Source organism: Anomaloglossus baeobatrachus, chromosome 3 (genome assembly GCF_048569485.1).
Source record: "Anomaloglossus baeobatrachus isolate aAnoBae1 chromosome 3, aAnoBae1.hap1, whole genome shotgun sequence".
In the NCBI taxonomy this organism is placed as follows: Eukaryota; Metazoa; Chordata; class Amphibia; order Anura; family Aromobatidae; genus Anomaloglossus; species Anomaloglossus baeobatrachus.
Window position 1 is genome coordinate 170,455,319 of NC_134355.1, and position 21,601 is coordinate 170,476,919.

The 21,601-nt window shown below is 41.8% G+C and overlaps 1 protein-coding gene across 1 annotated transcript in view; it reads right to left on the reverse strand.

Moving 5' to 3' along the window:
• The window catches only part of VTA1 (vesicle trafficking 1), a 264,360-nt gene that overhangs the window by 19,057 nt on the left and 223,702 nt on the right, over positions 1–21,601 (reverse strand). Inside the window, exon 7 of the mRNA XM_075338168.1 lies at positions 20,703–20,786. Within this exon, the coding sequence (XP_075194283.1) occupies positions 20,703–20,786 (84 nt within the window). The remainder of the gene's footprint in view (positions 1–20,702; positions 20,787–21,601) is intronic.

Genomic DNA, 21,601 nt, shown 5'->3' on the forward strand with positions numbered 1-21,601 from the left:
GTTTTTGATGAGTTTTTGCCACGGGTGCACTTTGGGGCCAAAAATGCTGCATCTTTGCAGTTACAAAAGATGCACTGTGTGAACATAACCTTAAGGTGATAAACTCTGAAATGTATGGATGTGGCTATAGTCCAGGAGGGTACCTCTAGATGAGACTATGCCGTCTAGGCAAGAGAGGGACTCTGGTTTTTCTTTTAGAGTGCGCTGGGGGCGCGAGATGTGACTACTGATGAGTGGTGAAGAGACATCTAAATGATTATACTATTGCGGTGCTGGATGAGATTACATATACTATGGGACATATTGGATGCAATGATAATACTGCAAGTAGGAGGTAGTCATGTATTTAGTAGGCTATGGCACTGTGTATATTATGTGGAGTAATTGCCATTCTGTACCTGTGGACATGACTGGGTTTGTGTTGTGGATCAGTGCAGTATTTAGCTGCCATTGAAATAAGCACGGTCTTGTCATTATGAGACTTTCCGCCACATGCCCCGTAGGTCAGTGTAGAATATCATTCATGTTCATTTACTCATTGACCAACAATGATCAGTGTACAGTTACAATAACTGGAAAGTAAAATTCTCCAAAATATGTACACTAACCAAACATTTGTAGCATAGTCTTTGATTTGTAAGGGATCAAAAAAAGGTCAGAAACAAAGGAGAAGACACTGGGCGCAGAACTCAGTAAGTTCTATTTACATTGTAACAAAAATTCTAAAGTATTTAGATTTGGCAACTAAAAAAAAAAAATAAAAATAAAAGTAACTAGGAACAATTGTACCCGAAACTAAATTTATCAGCCAAATAAAATTATGGAGTTTCGATCATTGATAACATAACACAAATTATAGAATCACAAAAAGTAGAACTTTAAACTGATAGCTAAACTGAATAAAAACAGCAATTTTATGGACTAGGAAAGTGTGGAGTATAGAATAGCCAATAACGATCTGCAACACTCATCTCTGGAAAGGGCATAAACATGAGAATCAATCAACAATTCGGGAAGGAACAATCAATAATCCATTATATAGTATTGTCCACATAAAGCTTTGTATGCACAGTGGTGTCTGGCTCTTCAATGCTGTATATATCTTTTTTTTTTAATGACTGAATGTCACATATAACTGAATAGGATAACTGAAGTGAGCACTAATATATATATATTATGAGTGCAAGCAAAAAAATACATACTATATAAGGATAAGGCTGCACATCAAACTTAGATAATGGTATAATGCCTCAAGCATATGGAAAAATATTGGAATATACAATGAAAAATGCTACTTGCTAATTTGAACATGTGAATAATGAAATGCATACCTGCCATGAATATTAGGAAAAAGGAGATATTTAGCAATCGCATTGATCAATGTAACTGAGCCCCAAGACCTCGTCAAGGTATATGTCTATATTGGGGTCCCTAGCTCTGTGACCCTAACTGTGTGTCATCTCATTGCAATTAAAACTGCTGTGGGTGGAGAGGGGTAACTAAGGACTTTCTTATATAGGAGATGGAAAAACATGGCCAAAAGGGGCGGAGCTGTGTTCACATTCGGAAAAAAACTACATATAACTGAATAGGATAACTGAAGTGAGCACTAATATATATATATTATGAGTGCAAGCCAAAAAATACATACTATATAAGGATAAGGCTGCACATCAAACTTAGATAATGGTATAATGCCTCAAGCATATGGAAAAATATTGGAATATACAATGAAAAATGCTACTTGCTAATTTGAACATGTGAATAATGAAATGCATATGTAGTTATATGTAGTTTTTTTCTGAATGTGAACACAGCTCCGCCCCTTTCGGCCATGTTTTTTCCATCTCCTATATAAGAAAGTCCTTAGTTACCCCTCTCCACCCACAGCAATTTTAATTGCAATGAGATGACACATAGTTAGGGTCACAGAGCTAGGGACCCCAATATAGAGATATACCTTGACGAGGTCTTGGGGCTCAGTTACATTGATCAATGTGATTGCTAAATATCTCCTTTTTCCTAATATTCATGGCAGGTATGCATTTCATTATTCACATGTTCAAATTAGCAAGTAGCATTTTTCATTGTATATTCCAATATTTTTCCATATGCTTGAGGCATTATACCATTATCTAAGTTTGATGTGCAGCCTTATCCTTATATAGTATGTATTTTTTGGCTTGCACTCATAATATATATATTAGTGCTCATTTCAGTTATCCTATTCAGTTATATGTAGTTTTTTTCTGAATGTGAACACAGCTCTGCCCCTTTCGGCCATGTTTTTTCCATCTCCTATATAAGAAAGTCCTTAGTTACCCCTCTCCACCCACAGCAATTTTAATTGCAATGAGATGACACATAGTTAGGGTCACAGAGCTAGGGACCCCAATATAGAGATATACCTTGACGAGGTCTTGGGGCTCAGTTACATTGATCAATGTGATTGCTAAATATCTCCTTTTTCCTAATATTCATGGCAGGTATGCATTTCATTATTCACATGTTCAAATTAGCAAGTAGCATTTTTCATTGTATATTCCAATATTTTTCCATATGCTTGAGGCATTATACCATTATCTAAGTTTGATGTGCAGCCTTATCCTTATATTGAATGTCACATATGCTACAGAAAGATAGCATGTATTTGAGAACACAAAACAGAATGGAACAAAAGTACATAATATAAAGTAACACTACAAAAAGTCTAACAAAAGAAGACACCGAAAAAGGTGTCAGTAACTGCACACAGGAAAAGAAGTAATACATTAGTTCAGGAGTGCACAATATGTTTTGGTCCAAGGGACAGATTGTCATACTTAACCAATCCTAAGGGCCGTAAAACAATTTAAAGGCGTAATTACAAAAATACATCATCAGAATCACTGTAGGTACATAAATACATCACCAGAACCGATTTAGACAGTATCTGCTGCAAAAAATATCTGTAATATAAGTATCTGCACACTTTTTGGAGCAGAAACTCTACATATCCTTCTCAATGAAAAAACACCAAATTTTGAGGATTTTTGAATATTATAGCCATGTAGCAGGTCTTCTGACCAGTTATGGATTGCAACATGTGTAGATTAAAACCACTGTCAGTACATGAATGCAACACCAAAACCACTGTCAACACATGAATGGAACACCAGAACTACTGCCAACACATGAATGCAGTACTACAACCACCCTCGGTAAAGGAATATAGCACCAAAACTACCATCAATACATGAATAGATCAGCATGCTTAGTACAGAGATCAATTACAATGTCAGGTCAGCTCCAAGTGCATTTGTATCGCATGAACCTACATCTCCTGGTATGTGCTTAACAATGATAAGGAGATGTTGGGAGGAGTTGTTACTAGAAAGACGACTGCAGACCATATATGAGCCACAGTAGTGATGACATACAGGCAGTATCACAAATAACCATTTACACTCAGAGACCTTATAGGCAACATGTTCTTCGATTTAAATTATACCCATCCCTTTTGTATCCATGTAGTAAAGGTGCCATGATGAGATTTAACACCCAGAGCTCATCTCTGCAGACGTCCCTCTTCTCCTGTCTTCTGTCACACTTTCTGATACCATGCCCTTAAAAATAAAAGTATTACTGTAATGCCACTTGCGAACTATGTCCTCAAGACTGTCCTTCCTTATGCTGTCATCTTCAATGTTTCCTCAAGCCCCCTCCTTTTCACACTACCTCCCCGCCCTTGTTCCTACCACTTCATGCTGTCACCTACACTCCCATTACTCCACACTAACCATAACCCTACTACTCCATACTGTTCTGCTACAACTCCATACTGCCCTTCCACACTCTCACATCTCAATACTGTCCCCCCATGCTCCCACAAATCCATAATGCCTTCATAACTACATACTGTCGCTCCCACACTTCCACAACTCCATACTGTCAGTGTATACCCCAACAACTCCATACGGTCACCTCAAGCTCCCACAACTTCATATTGTCCTTCCAAGTTACCACAACTCTGTTCTGTCCCCCCACAACTGCATGCTGTCCTACCCTGCTCCAACAATTCCAAACTGTCCCCTCAAGCTCCTACAACTTCATACTACCCCCCACACTCCCCCTCCCCCACTCCAAACTGCCCTCCACAACTCCATACGCTTGCACTGCCACCACTCCATAATATCCGCCAACTCTCACTACTATGCCATCTGCATATCACACACCAGAGAGTAAGAAAGCTCATTTACAATAATGTCACTTAATCTTCATCTCCTCCATGGAGGACTTAGTATTCAACTTCCCTGCAGTCTCTGCTGTTTCTGCCTTTGTCCCCCAACGTTCAAGTGTATTTTCGTCTATAAGACGAGAATACAGTTGAATGTAGGAAGTTGCCGTTTGCTGCACACACAATTCTCCGGTGAGCCGCACTTGGCCCGTATGTTGTACAGGCGTGATTTAGCCAATTATTTTTGAATAAATAAATCTGGATTCAAAACTTGTTAATAAAAATGGTGTTTAATCAGGAGAGTCAAAGATATATGAAAGAAAATATTACAAATCTTTTAATGTCATTACAACATGACATACCAAATGGCTGTATATGTGTTTTTCTATAGACTCCTGCAATAACCTAAGCGCTGCATTTTAACCTTAAGATAACAGCTAAAAAATGCTGCAAAAACCTCTGCTAAACATTATATATGTAATTGGTGTAACTGAGTACATCACACACTTTAGCCAGTAACAAAAACCAAACATTTGGGGGGTTTCAGCTAAACAAGAGAAGAGTTGACCTTAGCATTATATAAAGATTGCATATTTTTCCAAAGAGCATCTGAGAAATGCGACAGGAGTCTTCAGATCTATGGTCTACATGAGTTTTTACATGTAATTTCGATCTTTATACCAGAATACACACGTCACAATAGAACTGCTAAAATAGAGTACTTTGATGAAAGCCTAAAGGATAGAATGAGGCAGCGGGGGACACAATCTGATATTCATTTTTTATTAATTTGTGTTGTGCGTCACATAGCATCTTCACTGTATGCTTTACAGATCTCAAAGACATATCCATGTTATAAATAAGGTCATATTTGCCCTTCCATTACAGTCTAACATATAGGAAAATAATTGTCATTCTTTTAATGGAACTTGGCCTGGTTGTGGAGGGCAGAGGGTCTTGCTGCTGACTGCAGTTGTGATCACAGAAGGGAATGGCCGTATATGGCTCTCGGCTTGATCAGAAGACAATGGTCTATAAACACAACATACTGTGTTTCCCCGAAAATAAGACCTCTCTCGAAAATAAGACTTAGCAGGAGTTTTCAGGGAGGCTTAAACATAAGACCTCCCCTGAAAAAAAAACCTAGCTGCGGTCAATAATGAAGTGTCCATGCAGCAGTAAAAAGTTAAAGACACTGCAGGACACTTCATTATAGACAGCAGACACCCCCTAAAGAAAGAAGAGAACACAGAAGACCCCCCGATCATACTCACCAGACGCTGACCGGCAGCAGGTGACTGCATCAAGGTCCTGCAGTGGAATACACACACACACCAGATCACATATACACACACACACACCACATCTAGCGATATCGCTTGCTTCTCGGCGCGATGCTGTGCAGTGAGCTTCCAGGACCTGCAGGATGATCACATGGCCGGAAGCACGTGGTATCTTAGGATCTTATGAATGTGTGCGCGCGATTGTACAGGTGTCACGAACCACAGGGAGGGTCACTCAGAAATCCCCCGTGCTGGCCACCAATGTCACGATCGGGGGGGTAACAAGTGGGGGTCACCCCTCCTCCCGACCGACAGACAGAGCACGTGACGCGCTTTCTATCGCCCCTCTTATAGTCAGGCCAATTATGGAATTGCCCGACAATAAGCAAGGAGGCCGCTATACTACTTATGCCGATTATTGAAGGGTCCCCGGTGAGAGTAGGGTATATATTCCCCTGACCTCCGCGGGCGGAATATATAAAATCTCCCCGAATCTCACTGGCCTCCCCACAATAATCCTTGGCACAACTCGCTGCCACCAACCGCTTCACGGTAACTATTAGCCGAACACACAGACATGAGATTCAAGATCGAGATAACAGAACAGCCCAAGATTAATTATATAATTTAATCGGCCTAAGCCACACTAGAAACTACAATATATACAATAGGAGATCTACAGAATATACATAGGTCAGAGTACAGTTACAATTAAAGCATGGTTTGCAAACAGGCATACACAGTTCCAGCAGTTACCTTGTGCATCTGGCCACAGGGGGGCGCCGTGGACCAGGTTTCCAGGATCTCCCTCACAGGTCTTCCCTGACCAGACCCCCGAGCAAAAGAACACTGGAAAATGGCCGAATTGGGGTTATCAACCTGGGCAAATCCAGGTCCCCTCCTACCTTAGTGACCTCACAGGGAAGCACTGCCACTCCCCCTGCATGGAGTCAGAGTAAGATCCCAGAAGGGGCTATTACCCGCAACTCCGGACTGGGAGGTCCGATCGGGACGGTTCTGGTGCCATCAGATCCGCCCGGGTCCCCTCTGCATTTTGAGTCCAAGCACGACGCATTTACCGGACTCCTACTAGCAGTTCTCTATACCTCGCCGCCCCAGGGTGCCATATAGACTTCGAGGATATGCACAGATTCGGCTCGAAGTCCCGATTCTAGCGATGTAGAGGGTGTATGGCTGAGACGCACGGTAATATCATAACTGGGTATGATATTACGGAGCCAGCAGTATGCTCTCCTGTGGTGCCTAGCTTCCTTTTGGTTCTGCCATGTCACTGTCCACTTTCTTTGATGAGTGGACACAGCTCCCAGGGGGTCTTCCTCTCTCTCTTTGTTTTAAAGGCCTGAGAGAACAAGCAATCTCCATATCAGAGGAGATGGCTGTTGGAGGTGTAAGTGGGACTTCACACCTTTCCAGATGCTGGGCATCTGAGAAGTACCTCAGTGTGTGAAGGGACAAGGGAGGGGGGTTGCCCTCAGGGGGGTGATGAGAGAAATGATGACTGGACATCATAATTCCTCTTCATATCCCAGGATTTCCCTCACAACAGGTATGTGCGATATCAGGAGTGTGTGTGAGTGTATGCTGTCGGATGTGTGAGTGTATGCTATTGGATGTGTGAGTGTCGGAAAGAGGCAGGGGAGACGTGCAGCATACCTGCTGGGAGATCACAGGGAGTCACACAGACACCCAGGGCTGGTAAGTATGACGATCCTGGGAAGGGGGTGGGGGTCTACTTTTTGTGTGGGGTAAACTTAACCCCAACCATGTCTCCTCGAGAATAAGACACGCCCTGAAAATAAGACCTAGTGCTTTTTTTGAGGCAAAAAAAAAAAATATAAGACAATGTCTTATTTTTGGGGAAACAAGGTACATGCTTTTAAGCAATAACTCACCTTTTAATAGTAAGAAGCTTTCATACCTCATAAAAGTATTAATTTAATATTTCAGTTATGCTGATGCAAAAGCACATTTGGGTAAATTAGGCGCACTCATAGCAAACCTCAGCCAACAAACCAAATAGCTTCCCATATTTCTTCCAAGTACAGTAACACCTTGATTTAAGAGTGCATCAAGTTACAACCTTTTCAAGATACGTCGCTCTGTATCTTTTTTGCTTCATTATACGAGCAGAAATCTGAGGTACGAGCAGGATATACTCCCCTTCTTTCCGAAGCCCCGCAGCGCATCAGACCCTACAGTCAGCTGATCAGTGTGTGAGTGGTCAGCTGATCAGCGTTGCGCTCTCACACGCTAATCAGCTGTCTCCTTAAGATTAGAACGCTGCGATGCGGGGGATCGGAAGAAGGGTGGGTATAAGTTGTTTTTTTTATTTTTTTTTAAGAGTGCGGTGTGATGGAGGACCATGTACCAGGATGGGGGATTATATGTAACAGGATGGTGGATCATATGTACCAGGATGGAGGCCATGTACCAGGTTGGGGGATCATATATACAGTACTAGAATGGGGGGGCCCCATGTACCAGGATGGAGGTTCATAAATAGCAGGATGGGGGGGGGGGTCATGTACCAGGGTGAGGGTCATGAACCAGGTTAGAAGATTATATATACAGTACCAGGATGGAGGGCCATTTGTAGGGGCTGGAACGGATTAACAGTGTTTCAATTAATTTTAATGGGGAAATTAATTTGACATAAGAGCAAGTTGAGTTAATAGCTTGGTCACAAAACGAATTAGACTCGTAAGTCAAGGTATTACTGTAGTTGCATGTTAATGTTAAGAATAATAATAATTCATTTATATAGTGCTATTAATGCCACAGCGCTTTACATACAATGGCAACACTGTCCCCATTGGGGCTCACAATCTAAAGTCCCTATGTGTGTGTGTGTTTTGGAGTGTGGGAGGGAACCAAAGAACCCGGAGGAAACCCACGCAAACATGGGGAGAACATACAAACTCATTGCAGATGGTGTCCTTGGTCGGATTTGAACCCAAGACCCCAGTGCTGAAAGACCGCAGTGCTAATCACTGAGCCACCGTGCCGCCCCAATTAACATTTACAAAGTTGGTATGCTTGCATCAAGATAAATAACACCACTTACAACCAAGATCATTTTCCACAGAATCTGGGGAAGGTCATTGAAAACTGAAAAAGTGACCAACATAAACAAAGAAAGGCACCAAAACTGCAACATAACGAGCCATGGAGAATTACATTTGCAAAGGAAGCTGTTCCTCAAGGACTTAGTGCAAATATCTGCAGTGCTGAAAAATAGACAGTAAGAATTTTGTAGCATAATAAAACACCTTGACTACCTAATCTCTGGACCTGGTGATTAAAAAAAAAATAAAAAAAAAAATAATACAAAAGTAGTAACCCTAAGGCTACGGCCACATGAGTGTATGGCATCCGATGAAAGTGTGAGCCGAGCGTGATTATACTATGATGCAATCCTGTGATTGGATCACAGCTGTGGAGGAGAGGGACGGATCAATCTCTCCAACCCCTCAATTGTCAGCTGATGCGTATATTGCACCGCACTGAGATGTCACCAGTGTACAAGTCTGATGTTTCACTCGCACCCAGAAACGTGTATGGGTGTGAGTGAATACAGCTCTCGCTGACACTTGCAGCATGTTGCTATTGCTTTCTCTGTGCGATTCCGTTTAAGAAAAAAATTGCAGATGGGAACTGCCTGATAGAGTAACATTTGTCCGAATGGAATGCAATTTATCACATTCCACTTGCCTGATTTTACTCACCGTGTGTCCTAGGCCTTATAGGTATAAGTTAGTCATATTCATGTTAGTATGGATGGCTATTGGAGGTTGCAGCTAAGCACAGGGTTTAGTCTTGAGGCAAACAGACAAGTTGAACCAAAGCCTATGTAACATTCTAGCTGAGAACAATACTATGCTGTACATTGCAATACATGTAGATAACCAAAAGACTGGCCATGATAAAAGAGAAGAAAATACTGCCCTCAGTGTTAATCTGTATGTGAAGCCCACAAAACATCCTCCACAGTGGCAATGTCATGCAGGGGCTCAGGTGAAAAGTTGCTCCCAAAGCCTTTTAACCAGGTTGATAGGCAGCTAAGGGGCAGGTTTAGGTACACGTAGGGGGTTTGCTCATTGCGAATAGGCTGTTGCACACTGAAAAATGCTTTCTTTCCCAGCCAAAAGTATAGGTGGCCACACATCTTGTATAGTAGTGTACTGAACATCCCCTCTCATCACCCCCCCAACAAAAGAGAAGCTAAGCTCCTCTCCAATAGAAGAGTGTGAATTGGACCTTACAGCTACACAGGTTTTGCAGAAATTTTGAGAGGAAACGAGCTTACTGTAAAATTATTATTATGGTTCTCATTACATTTGTATTGATACTAGGGATAAAATTACTGGGATTGTGCATTTTGTACATTTAGAACATTATAGGAGGCTGAGTAACTTTTTTGGAATCGTTTTGTGCTGCAGGGCAGCGTACCCATCTGCTGGTTGCAAAGTTTCTGTAATGATTAAAGCTATCGCGAATGAGCTAAATAATAGATGCATAAAAAAATAATGCAAGATACAACAACATTTTAATACAGTCCAATGTCTAGATTTAGTCCATTGTGTAAAAATGGTGTTCACATTGAGGCAGAAATAAAAGTCCTGCACAGCAGAATATGCAGCATGATTTCTGCAGCAACACCATATAGAAATACAATAGCATGTGTAAATCTGTTAGCAAAAACTTCAAGACGTCATGACATAATCTAAGGTTAATTCAGAGAAAACAGATTACTTCCCATTACAAATGGCACGAGTCCAAGATCTGAGAGCCAAGAGTGTGAGGTCATGCATCTACAGCGCTAGGACACCCGGCAGGCGTAGCTAGAACAACATCATACGTGGTTCCCCAGTCGAGGGCACAGTCACCATTATATCGCTGTAAAGATCAGTGTTTAGAAAGCTAACAAAGTCTCATCAATACAATATTTTTCCAGTCTAAAAATACTAAACTTAAAGAGGACCAACCATCAGGATTTTCATGTATAAAGTGCTGAATGTAAGCATACCTTATATTCTAAGATTGGAGGTTTTATTTCTGAAATATGTGCAAGTAGAGTTCCAGCTATGCACTGTTATTTGATTGATAGCAGCCCCAGAATATATAATATGTGGGTTGGGGTTTGCTATCTATTCCTGCCCCTGTCTGCCTCCCTGGCCGTGGTAGATGCTAAACTGTATGGGATGCATTTCGAAGATGCCCTATCACGTGACAGAAATGACTCATACCTGAAATGAGCCCATACAGTCTAGCATCTACAGAGGCCGGGGCAGGAATAGATAGCATAGCCGACCCACATATTTCCACTCCTATTGCAGCGGTCAATCAAATAGCAGAGCATTGTTGGAACTTTACTTGCACATATTTATGAATAAAACGTCCAATCTCAGAACAAAAGCTATGGTTACACTCAGCATCCTAGTGCCAGTATAGCACTGGCTTTATTTATGAAAATCCTGATGGCTGGTTCTCTTTAAAAAGTGAACCTGACAACATGAACAAGAGCCTAGGTGTATGTTTTACTCTGAAGCACTATTGAGGTCCCGGAAAACATAGCTTCAAAAGCTGCCCGAGTACCACAGATCACAAATGACAAGTCCAGCTCCTGTCTCACTTGTCCCCTATAGAACGAGAGAAAGGTGAAAATGTGGTGTGTTTTTTTTCATTTGTATGGGATTTTTGCATGAATGTTGGAGACTGTGTGGGGGCTCATTATGTATTTAGGAAGCTATGTGAAAGCTCACAATGTATATAGGAGGCTATGTGGGGCTCAGAAATGTATACTGAGCCTACGTGGGGGCTCAATGTATATGTGGGGCACAGAAATTTATTTAAGAAGCTATATGAGGGCTCATTCTGTATAAATGAGTCTATGGGGGGGATAATGTATATGTAGGGCTCAGAAATGTATTTAAGAGGCTATGTGTGGGCTTATACTGTATATAGGGACTATGTGGTGGCTCAATGTATAGAAGAAGATACATGAAGCTCAGAAATGTATATAGGAGGCTATGTGGGGGCACTAATGGAGACTCAATCCTGGGACAGTGCACAGAAGAAAGTAGGAAAGACCAGGACCACGATAAGAAAGAATTTTTCCAGCATCCACATCAACGGTATAAAAAATTCTTTGGTTTTATAGAAGGTACATTATAAAATCATGCAGTTAAAAACCATTAAGGTGACATGGCCAGGAAGACGCGTTTCGGATGTCTTGCGTCCTTATTCATAGGCAGTCTATAGTCCAGACTATGAATAAGGATGCAAGATGTCCAAAACGCGTCTTCCTAACCATGTCACCTTAATGGTTTTTAACTGCATGACTTTTTAATGTACAGTGGTACCTCGCTTAACGAGTAACTCTCTTAACGAGAATTTCGCTTAACAAGCAAAGCTTTCTGTAAATTTGTAACCCGCTTTACGAGAAAGCTTTGCTGTACGAGCGAAATTCTCACCTCACACACTTCCGGTTTCGTCCATCTACCACACTCTGACCCGCACTTGCACTGTCCACGCAAACACACACATGTGTACACACACACGTGTACACACACACACACACACAGTACTGTACTATGCTCACCTTACCTTCCGTTCCACCGCGGGCCTCATAGTTCTTGTAGTTCCCGGGTATATCGCGGCGAACTACAAGTACCATGAGGCCGGCAGTGGAACGGAAGGTAAGGTGAGCATATAATATCTGTACCTTCCGTTTCATCGCCGGCCTCCTGGGTCCTGTAGTGCGCCGCGCCGCTCTGCTCCGCTCCAGGCATCGGCATCCATAGCAACGAAGCAGGAACTTCCTTCCAATCAGAGGCATGCGGCTTTGCCTTTGACGTCAGCGCTCTGGCAGGAAGTTCCGCCCTCGTTGTTATGGTCACCTGATACACGGCCCGAACCGGAGAACAGCAAGTCCCAGGAGACCGGCGATGGAACGGAAGGTAAGGTGAGCATATAATATGTGCGTGTGCATGTGTGTTTGTACATGTTTGTGTGAGTTTGTGCATGTGTGGAATGATAGAATAAGGGACCAGGATGGGACATTTAACACATTGTGGAACGGATCGTCAGCATTGCAATGATTTCCTATGGGAAACCTTGCTCTGCTGAACGAGTACCTTGATTAACAAGCACAGTCCCAGAACGGATTGTTCTCGTTAAGCAAGGTTCCACTGTACAGTACCTTCAATAAACCAAAGAGGTTTTTATACCGTGGATGCTGGAAAAATTCTTTAACATTTGTAAATATGTAGCCGGTGTCTGATTCATGCTGCCTGTGGTTAGGACAGCATGACTTTACAATCAGACTCCCCTTAAGGAATGTATTAAACGTTCCCTCTATTGAAGTTTAGCTTACCAAATCCAGCTAATGTCATGTACTGTAATGTGAACTATGTGCAGAACTGAATATCCTTGCAAATACCATGCATTAAAGTGAACCTGTCAGGTGCAATATGCACCCAGAAGCCCGAGCAGTTCTGGGTGCATATTGCTAATCCCTGCCTAACCGTCCCTGTAGCTAAGAGAATACATAAAGAGATCTTCGGAAAAAGTATTTTTAAAGATCCTTCATTATATGCTAATGAACGCAGGGACTAGTCACAAGGGCGTTAGTTCCTGCACTCATTCTGACCTCTTAGCATGTTAGTACACCCCACTGGGGCGTACTAAAATGCTATTCAATGCAGCATCATCAGCGATGACGTGTGTACCTGTGTTTGCTGTCCCCGCTGATCTCAATGCCCAGCACTTCCAGTCATGCACAGCATGAATACTGGTGTACGCGTCCCGACTTCAGAGAGGTCTAGTGCGTATGACGAAGTGCTGGGACTTCTGATCAGCAGTGACCGCGGACACAGGTACACGTGTCACTGCTGATGACACTGCATTGAATAGCATGTTAGCATGCCCCTGTACGCGTGCTACCATTCTAAGAAAGTGGAATGAGTGCAGGAAACAACACCCTTGTGACTAGTCCCTGCGCTCATTAGCATATCATAAAGGATCTTTAGAAATACTTTTCTAAAGATCTCTTTATCTATGCTAGTGTATACAGGGACAGTTAAGCAGGGTTTAGCAATATGCACCAAGAACTGCTTGTGGTTCTGGGTGCATATTGGACCTGACTGGTTTCCTTTAAGTAATAACACTTGCCGACAGTCACCATTTTATCAGAACATTCTTGCAATGTGGAGTACATAGGACAAATTTTGAAAAGCTCTCTGCAATTCCTGAACCAGGGTGTAATGTCCCAGTTTTCGCACTTTAAAAAGGTGTTGTCCGGTGAAAATAAGTTACCATGTATCCACAATTATCCAGAAGATATTGATTTGTGGAGTCTGATACCCAGGACCAGGAAAAGGGAACTTGTATCCCTAGCAGAATGGAGGGCAGTGCACATGCTCGACTTGTGCCCCATTCATTACTATAGGGCTGCCGAGAGCTACCCTCGGCTTTTCCAACAGCTACATAGGGAATTAATTTTTGGCAACAGGTATAAAAGTCCCCACTCAAGGATAAAAATTCCAGGTCTGGGTCCCAGCGGTCAGACACCCACTAATCAGCAATTATCACTTATCTGCCCAATTGGTGTTAACATTCTTTAATTGGTCTTAACTGCTCTTGATAAGAGTAAGAAAATGGCAAAATCCTACATTTCCATATGAACTCTTGTTTGTGATTATATGCCCTGAAGCCATCGTTGTCCCTTGGAGAGTTAGAATAAAATTATTTTGGTTTGATTGCACGATTCACCGTCCCTCTAATCTTCACCCACTTGCGCAATACATTAAGTGACAAGAGAAGAACAAAACAGTAAATAGTCTGGGAAGGTCTAATCAACATGAGCACTTTGGTTCCATTGTGATACTAAAATCACTTGTAATTAATAACCTTAATTAACTGAAGATTGTGCTCGAATCACCAAATGAAGCTCAAGGTTACAAATTGAAGCAGAGTTCTGCGCTTTTTTATTTACAATGATGAATGAGATTAATCTGTGAAAGTAATAAAATGCAGCAGATTAGGTTCTCTGCTACTTATTTTCAAGTCACTATAAGACATTTCTAACGTGGATAGCTTACTGAATAGCAGGTAAGCTTTAATGTTTGCTCGAGTTCATCTTTAAAAGAGTAACCATTGTTTTCACTTTTGTTTAAAAAAAATCAATAATATGGGTGAAAACATGCAACTGTGTAATATATCTTCTCTGACAAATCTGCAACTGTCTCCTACATGACTTCAACATTTTCAATTCAGATTGAATTCCTTGTAGGTCCCAATGAAACTAAAATTCGGTATCCCATTGATATTTGCAAATCCTTTTGCAGACCACTACTCTGGTTTTTATAATTTGAATAATGATACAACCACTCCTCAACCTACCCCCGGATGAAATCCAGCTATTTCTGGACTCTGTGGGCCCTCCTCAAGTGACTACATCTCAGCTTGATTCTCTTAGGCTGCTTTCACCCTACGTTTTTTTAACATGCGTCATGAACGTTTTTTTTAACGCAAAAACGGATTCAGTGCAGCTCCGGCGTCCTGCGATGCTTACATCCAGCCGCGACTGACACACAGCGCTGAATGCAGCCTCGCAGCGAGACAGCAGAGGTAACCACAGGGCATTTCCCACGGCCGGTAATGTGAACTCACTACCGAACGTGAGAAATGCAGAGTGTGCTCACAGGGACTCTATCTATCCCTCTATCTATCCCTCTCTCTCTCTCTATCTATCCCTCTATCTATCCTATCTATCCCTCTTAAGAAGATAATGGAGCAGGATGGAAGGAGTACCACCAAGAATAGTTTATGATACAAGATTTTCCAGAGGATGAAGTCTAGAAGCAGGTTAGATTTCCTTTGGCTGGAAGGAATTTGTGTACATGTATTCCAATGGAATACATACGACTGACGGCCATATCCTGGGAAGGTGGCGTGCAGAAGGAAAATATCCACCCCACCAATGTCTAAAACCTCCTCCTCCACATGAGAGAAGTCTGCAGGAGCCTTTATCAGGTATATGACCCTAAGCCTGCAGCTAATCGAGTAGATGCCTGTAACAGGTCTCTGCATTTAACCCCTTTATCACTATATGCAACCTAATTACAGATGGTGTTTATATACATGTTCTCTTACAACCACCCAAACTTCTATGTGATCCACATGAATATATAAAGATAAAAGCTGGAAATCTCTTCCATTGGAATACATGTACACAAATTCCTTCCAGCCAAAGGAAATCTAACCTGCTTCTAGACTTCATCCTCTGGAAAATCTTGTATCATAAACTATTCTTGGTGGTACTCCTTCCATCCTGCTCCATTATCTTCTTCTCTTCTGAAACAGCCCTCTTGTGGAGCGACTATACATGATAAAGGCCGTTGGGCCGAAACGTCCACCATCTTTTGTCGCCATCAAATAAATAATCACTTTTTTGCAAAGAAAAAAACTCTTTGTCTTCATTTTATCAACAAGAGAGTGCAGTGTCTATTACATAATAAAATTGATCCATGTAAAGGCAGAGGGTGCATTAGCAATTTTACACATAGGCTTGGATAATCATCCAGGGGATCTGAGATGGTTTATTTCACATTCTGATAGCTGCATAACAGTGCTTGGCGATTAAATGGAAAGATCCAGAGGTTCCATCCCCAGAAGATGTTGTAACTAAATTAAACACTTATTTTCAACATGAGGTGACCTTAGCCTCTATTGCTTATAAAAAGTCCTGGAGAATGAAGCACTGGAACCGCTAGGCCTCTTACCCACTGGCACATAAGCTGGTTATTTTGTAAATCTCTATTTGTGTTATCCTTCAAGCCTGTTCATGTAATGGAAACCTGAATACATACTAAAAATAATTCACTAGTAAAATCTGTATTGAGTAAAAACACACATTACCATCACTGAGAAAGATGACAGTTAGTACTTATCAAATACTATGTAGACCTGTAAGGCACACTGTGTTTTTACCCGTTTTTTTTTTTTGCAGTTTTGCTGCAGAAATTTCTTGAGAAAATGGTTGTAACCTTTCTGCAGACATTCCCCAGCAAAATCTATAAAAAAAAAAAAAAATAGCTGTGCGCACACTGCGTTTTTTTCTCAAGAACATTCTTTCTGCAGAATTTCTTGTGCAAAGGAATGTGCACGTCACTTCTTTTCTGCAGGTACCTGCGTTTTTTGCCATAAATAATGGTAAAAAAAACCGCAGGGACCAACCTGTGGAAAAAAAACGCACCAGAACCGCACCAAAACTGCACATAACCGCGGTAAACACGCATGCGGTTTTCGGTGCGTTATTGGTGCGGATTTTGATTGCAGGTGCGCTTAATCTTTCAGACGCAAGAAATTTGAGAAAAATCCTTTTTCATAGTGTGGACAGAGCCTAACTATGGCTTTAGAAGAACCTGCAGCAGAAGGTCTGTTCATCTCCTTCAACACAAAACCTTTAACCCTTTCACGACATCCACCGTACGTATACGACACCTCAAAAGGCGCGTTCCTGCAAACCACTGTACGATCGCGTCACCTCACGTGTGGCACTGGCAAGATCACCAGCGGGTTTCAGCTATGTATCATAGCTGACACCCTGCTTTAACGCCCCCGATCGGTGCTTGGGGCATTTAACCCCTTTGATGCCATTGTCATTAGTGATCGTGACATCGGATGGCTTGTAGAGGGAGGGGGCTCCCTCTCTGCTCTGATTGGCACAACGTGATTGCTGTTGTGTTACTAATTTTATTTTTATAGATGTTGCTGCTGTCCAGATTGATCCCTAATGAACTAAACAGAGTTGAGGATACAAAGAACAAGTGAACCTTTGGAAAAAACGTATTGGATCAAAATAATTGTTAAAATCCACACAGAACACCGCTAGCAATCAGTAAGGGATTATCTTTGACATTGTAAAACCTTTGCATTGATTTGAAACCACTAAAACACGCATAGGATATCTAATAATGGCCTCTGTATGGGCCAAAATAACATTTTCTTTTAGTATAAAATCAGAGAGATGCAGGCCAAGACAATACTTCAACATTGAGCCCACATTCAACAGACCAGACGCTTACCAAGGAATCACATAAACAGTAACTTTTACAGAAATGGCAAAACTGCTTCCTTTACCACAAAGTCAAAAGAGAATACCGCAGTAGGTGGCTGTTTTGGCAGTGCAATACAATAAGGTAAAGAGTTGCACACTAGTCATAATGTATGGGGAAATAATGAAAAGCAGAATTGCTATGGGAATACTAGAATGAAAAATACAATGAACTATCTGAAAATTGAAAAAACTTGAAAATGGAATATGCAAAACTGCTATGAATAATAGGAATACAAGAGAGGTTTAGCCATTGTATTGATCAATGCAAAAGAGCCAAAAAATTAATTCTAGTATTCCCATAGCAGTTTTGTTTTCCATTATTTCCCCATACATTGCAACTAGTGTGCAACTCTTCACCTTATTGTAGAGTTATATGTTTTTGAGTCTTGCACCATGTTCACACCATGGTGTTCCAGACGTATATTCTTTAATTAGTATGCATTTTCTGTCTGAGAACCCTGCCCTAGCCATAGCCATGTGTCTTATTTCACATATATAGCTTAGTCCTTTGCTTCCTATACAGAGCAAGTTTTTCAACTGCAGGTGAGGTTACACATAAGTTAGGTAGCCCAAAAATAGAGATTACCTTGGCATAGGTTTCGGGCTTTTTTGCATTGATCAATACAATGGCTAAACATCTCTTGTAGTCCTATTATTCATAGCAGTTATCCATATTCTATTTTCAAGTTTTTTCTTTTTTTCAGAAAGTTAATTGTATTTTTCATTCTAGTATTCCCATAGCAGTTTTGCTTTTCATTATTTCCCCATACATTGTGACTAGTGTGCAACTCTTTACCTTATTGTATAATTATAGGTTTTTGAGTTTTGCACCTTGTTCACGCCATTTGAGTTCCAGACGTACATTCTTTAATTGTTTTGGCAGTGGTCTATATTCCGGGGTCTGATATGCAGGCTTAATATTCTGTAAGGTGCATGATTTCATCAGATATACAGTATATCACAAAAGGTGCACACCCCTGACATATTTGGAAATATTTTTTTCTTTTGGACTGGTGATTAGGTAAAAAAGTACCTAGACATTACACCATGGGATAGCAAATTATTCTTTCTTTGAGGTAAAACATTTTATAAAAACAGGCAGGGAAATGTTTTAACTCACAAAAAGAATCAGCTGTGATCCCGTGCTGTACTGTCTGTATACTTTCTTTTATGTCCACCCCTGCCGAGGAACAGTGGTATCATCAGACCATGTCCCTGTTCGGTCAGACACGGCCATTACACCATTCATAGCACGGGCACATATATAAGATTATCTCAGCACAGGAACATTTTTTTTAAACATATCCAATTACCGTATTTTTCGCTTTATAAGACGCACTTTTGTTCCCCCAAATTTTGGGGGAAAGTAGGGGGTGCGTCTTATAAGCCGAATATACAGGGGGGGAGGTTATATATATATATATATATATATATATATATATATATATATATATATATATATATATATATATATATATATATATATATATGTACACTGCAGGGTCCAGGGGAGGTGGGGGCGCTGCTGGGGGCAGGTGAACGCTGTGGCGGCAGCGTTTGATCTCCTGCTCCTGCTCATATAATATGCACAGCCGCTGTCCATCTCCGGTGGTGCTGAAATCGCACCGCAGTGAGGGGCTGGGGCAGCGGTGCATATTATATGTCTCTGCGCGCCCCTGTGATGGTATATGCCCCCCCCTGTGTTAGATTTGGCCCCCAGGCTGCTGCTCATTCTAAAATAAAAAAGCTTTAATTACCCCCTCCAGCGTGTCTCCCCGTGTCCCTGCTTCCACTGTGATCAGGCAGGCAGAGATCTCAGTCTGCTGTGCCGATCACATGACCGCACTGAGAACCAGGAAGTAGAGGAAGAGAAGCACGGAGGGAGATCAGCGCTGGAGGAGGTAAGGAAAGAGTGTATTATTTTACTATGGGCAGCAGCCTGGGGGCGATATCTAACACAGGTGGACTTGTGCGATCTATAGGAGCCATGGGTAGCACTATGGGGGCCATATCTAACACAGGGGGACTTGTGCAATCTATATAGGGGCCATGGGCAGCACTATGGGGGCGATATCTAACACAGGGGAACGTGTGCAATCCATAGGGGACCATAGGCAGCACAGGGGAATGTATGCAATCCATAGGGGGCCATAGGCAGCACAGGGGAATGCATGCAATCCATAGGGGACCATAGGCAGCACAGGGGAATGTATGCACTCCATAGAGGGCCATAGGCAGCACAGGGGAACGTGTGCCATCACAAGGGGGCTATATTCAATATAAGGGGGCCATATCCAGATTAAGGGGGCTAATTTTAGGATGGGGGGCTATGAGGAACATATACCCTACATGATTTGCTAGAGGGACACTGGCATTATAAGATGGACCCCATTTAACATTAAAAAAAAAAAAATCTCTTTTCCGTCACCAAATTTGGGGGTGCGTCTTATAAAGCGAAAAATACGGTATATAAATTATTATTCGAATGCCCCATTGTCATCACAAGGGATACTGGGTGAGCGGGGAACAGCTGAAGGTAAGCCCCTGGTGGTGATCGTATAGGCATTACTACTGTGCACACACGGTCCATGATGTACCTATAACGTCATGTTGCGGGAACTATGTCCATATATGATTTATGTATATGTCAAGTGTTGAAAAGGGATTAAAAGACCTCATCATAAAGTCATTCACGCTCTACTTATATAGTACCTTTGCTTTCCTACAATTGAGACTATGACCATCTTGATTGTTAACTTCCCCTCTTCTTTCTCTTCCTCAGCACAGCATCACATGGGTAGCATGAGACAGTACCAATTCTACCTGCTCGGCAGGGCAGTGTCATTATCCACCTAGCTATAGTGTGGTAATTAAGCTGAAAGACAATACGTTTTCAGCCAAGGAAGTTCAATTGGGATCTTGAGACCTGTTAGGATTTTGATGTCCTGTACATCTTTCATCATAGATAAAGCATAAAAACAGATGGTTCTATGTGCTTTTTGTAACACAAAGAACAGTATAGATTTGGTCACAAAACAACTTTTCGTGTCCTGATCCTTACCTTGTGGTTGTGCATTGTACAGTGATGGGTCCACAGAAGGTATATTTTGTGGAGAAGGGTGAACAACGGTACTGCTTGCTACACCTGCAAGACAGACATGAAGGTATTAAACAAACAGAATAATTTCCCAACACAGTGTAATGCTGGTTACATGACAGGGTAGATTTACACGGCAGTAGGAGACATGCCACCCTCAATCTTCCAAAAATATGTTACTACTAGCTGTACCACCCGACTTCGCACGGGTAAATAACTGCTGTTAACAAAATAGAATGTATTAACAAAAATGTATTCTGCACACAAAAACCACAAAACAAATAGATATAAGGCTATGTATGCACGTAGCGTTCTGTCCCTGCAGAAATTTCTGCAGTGATTTGAACAGCACACGTGCGCTTCAAATCGTTGCAGAAAGAGTCTGTAATGAAAAAAAAAGCAGATTCCATGCGCTCTGAGTGCAGCCCCTCCCATAGACAGAGTGGGGGCTGCATGCAGAGCGCAGGAAAGAAGTGACATGTCACTTCTTTGGCTGCTGCCCGAAGCGTGCGTTCTAAGTGCTGCGGTCTAATACGCCACGTGTGCACGGCTCCTGCATAATCTTCATAGATTGTGCTGGGGACACAGGATGCATGCAGTTACGCTGCGGTGCATATCGCAGCGTAACTGCATGCAAATACACAACGTGTGCACATAGCCTAAATGTAATTATGTCTGTCTCCCCCTCTGTATATATCTCTGTCTCTCTTTGTCTGTCTCTTTCCCTGTCTGTCTCTGACTGTCCCTGTCTCTTTCCCTGTCTATCTATCTCTTTCCATGTCAGTCTATCTCTGTCACTTTTTCTGTCTGTCTCTTTCCCTCTGTCTCAGCTTTATATATTAGATTAACATTCCCGGGATAGA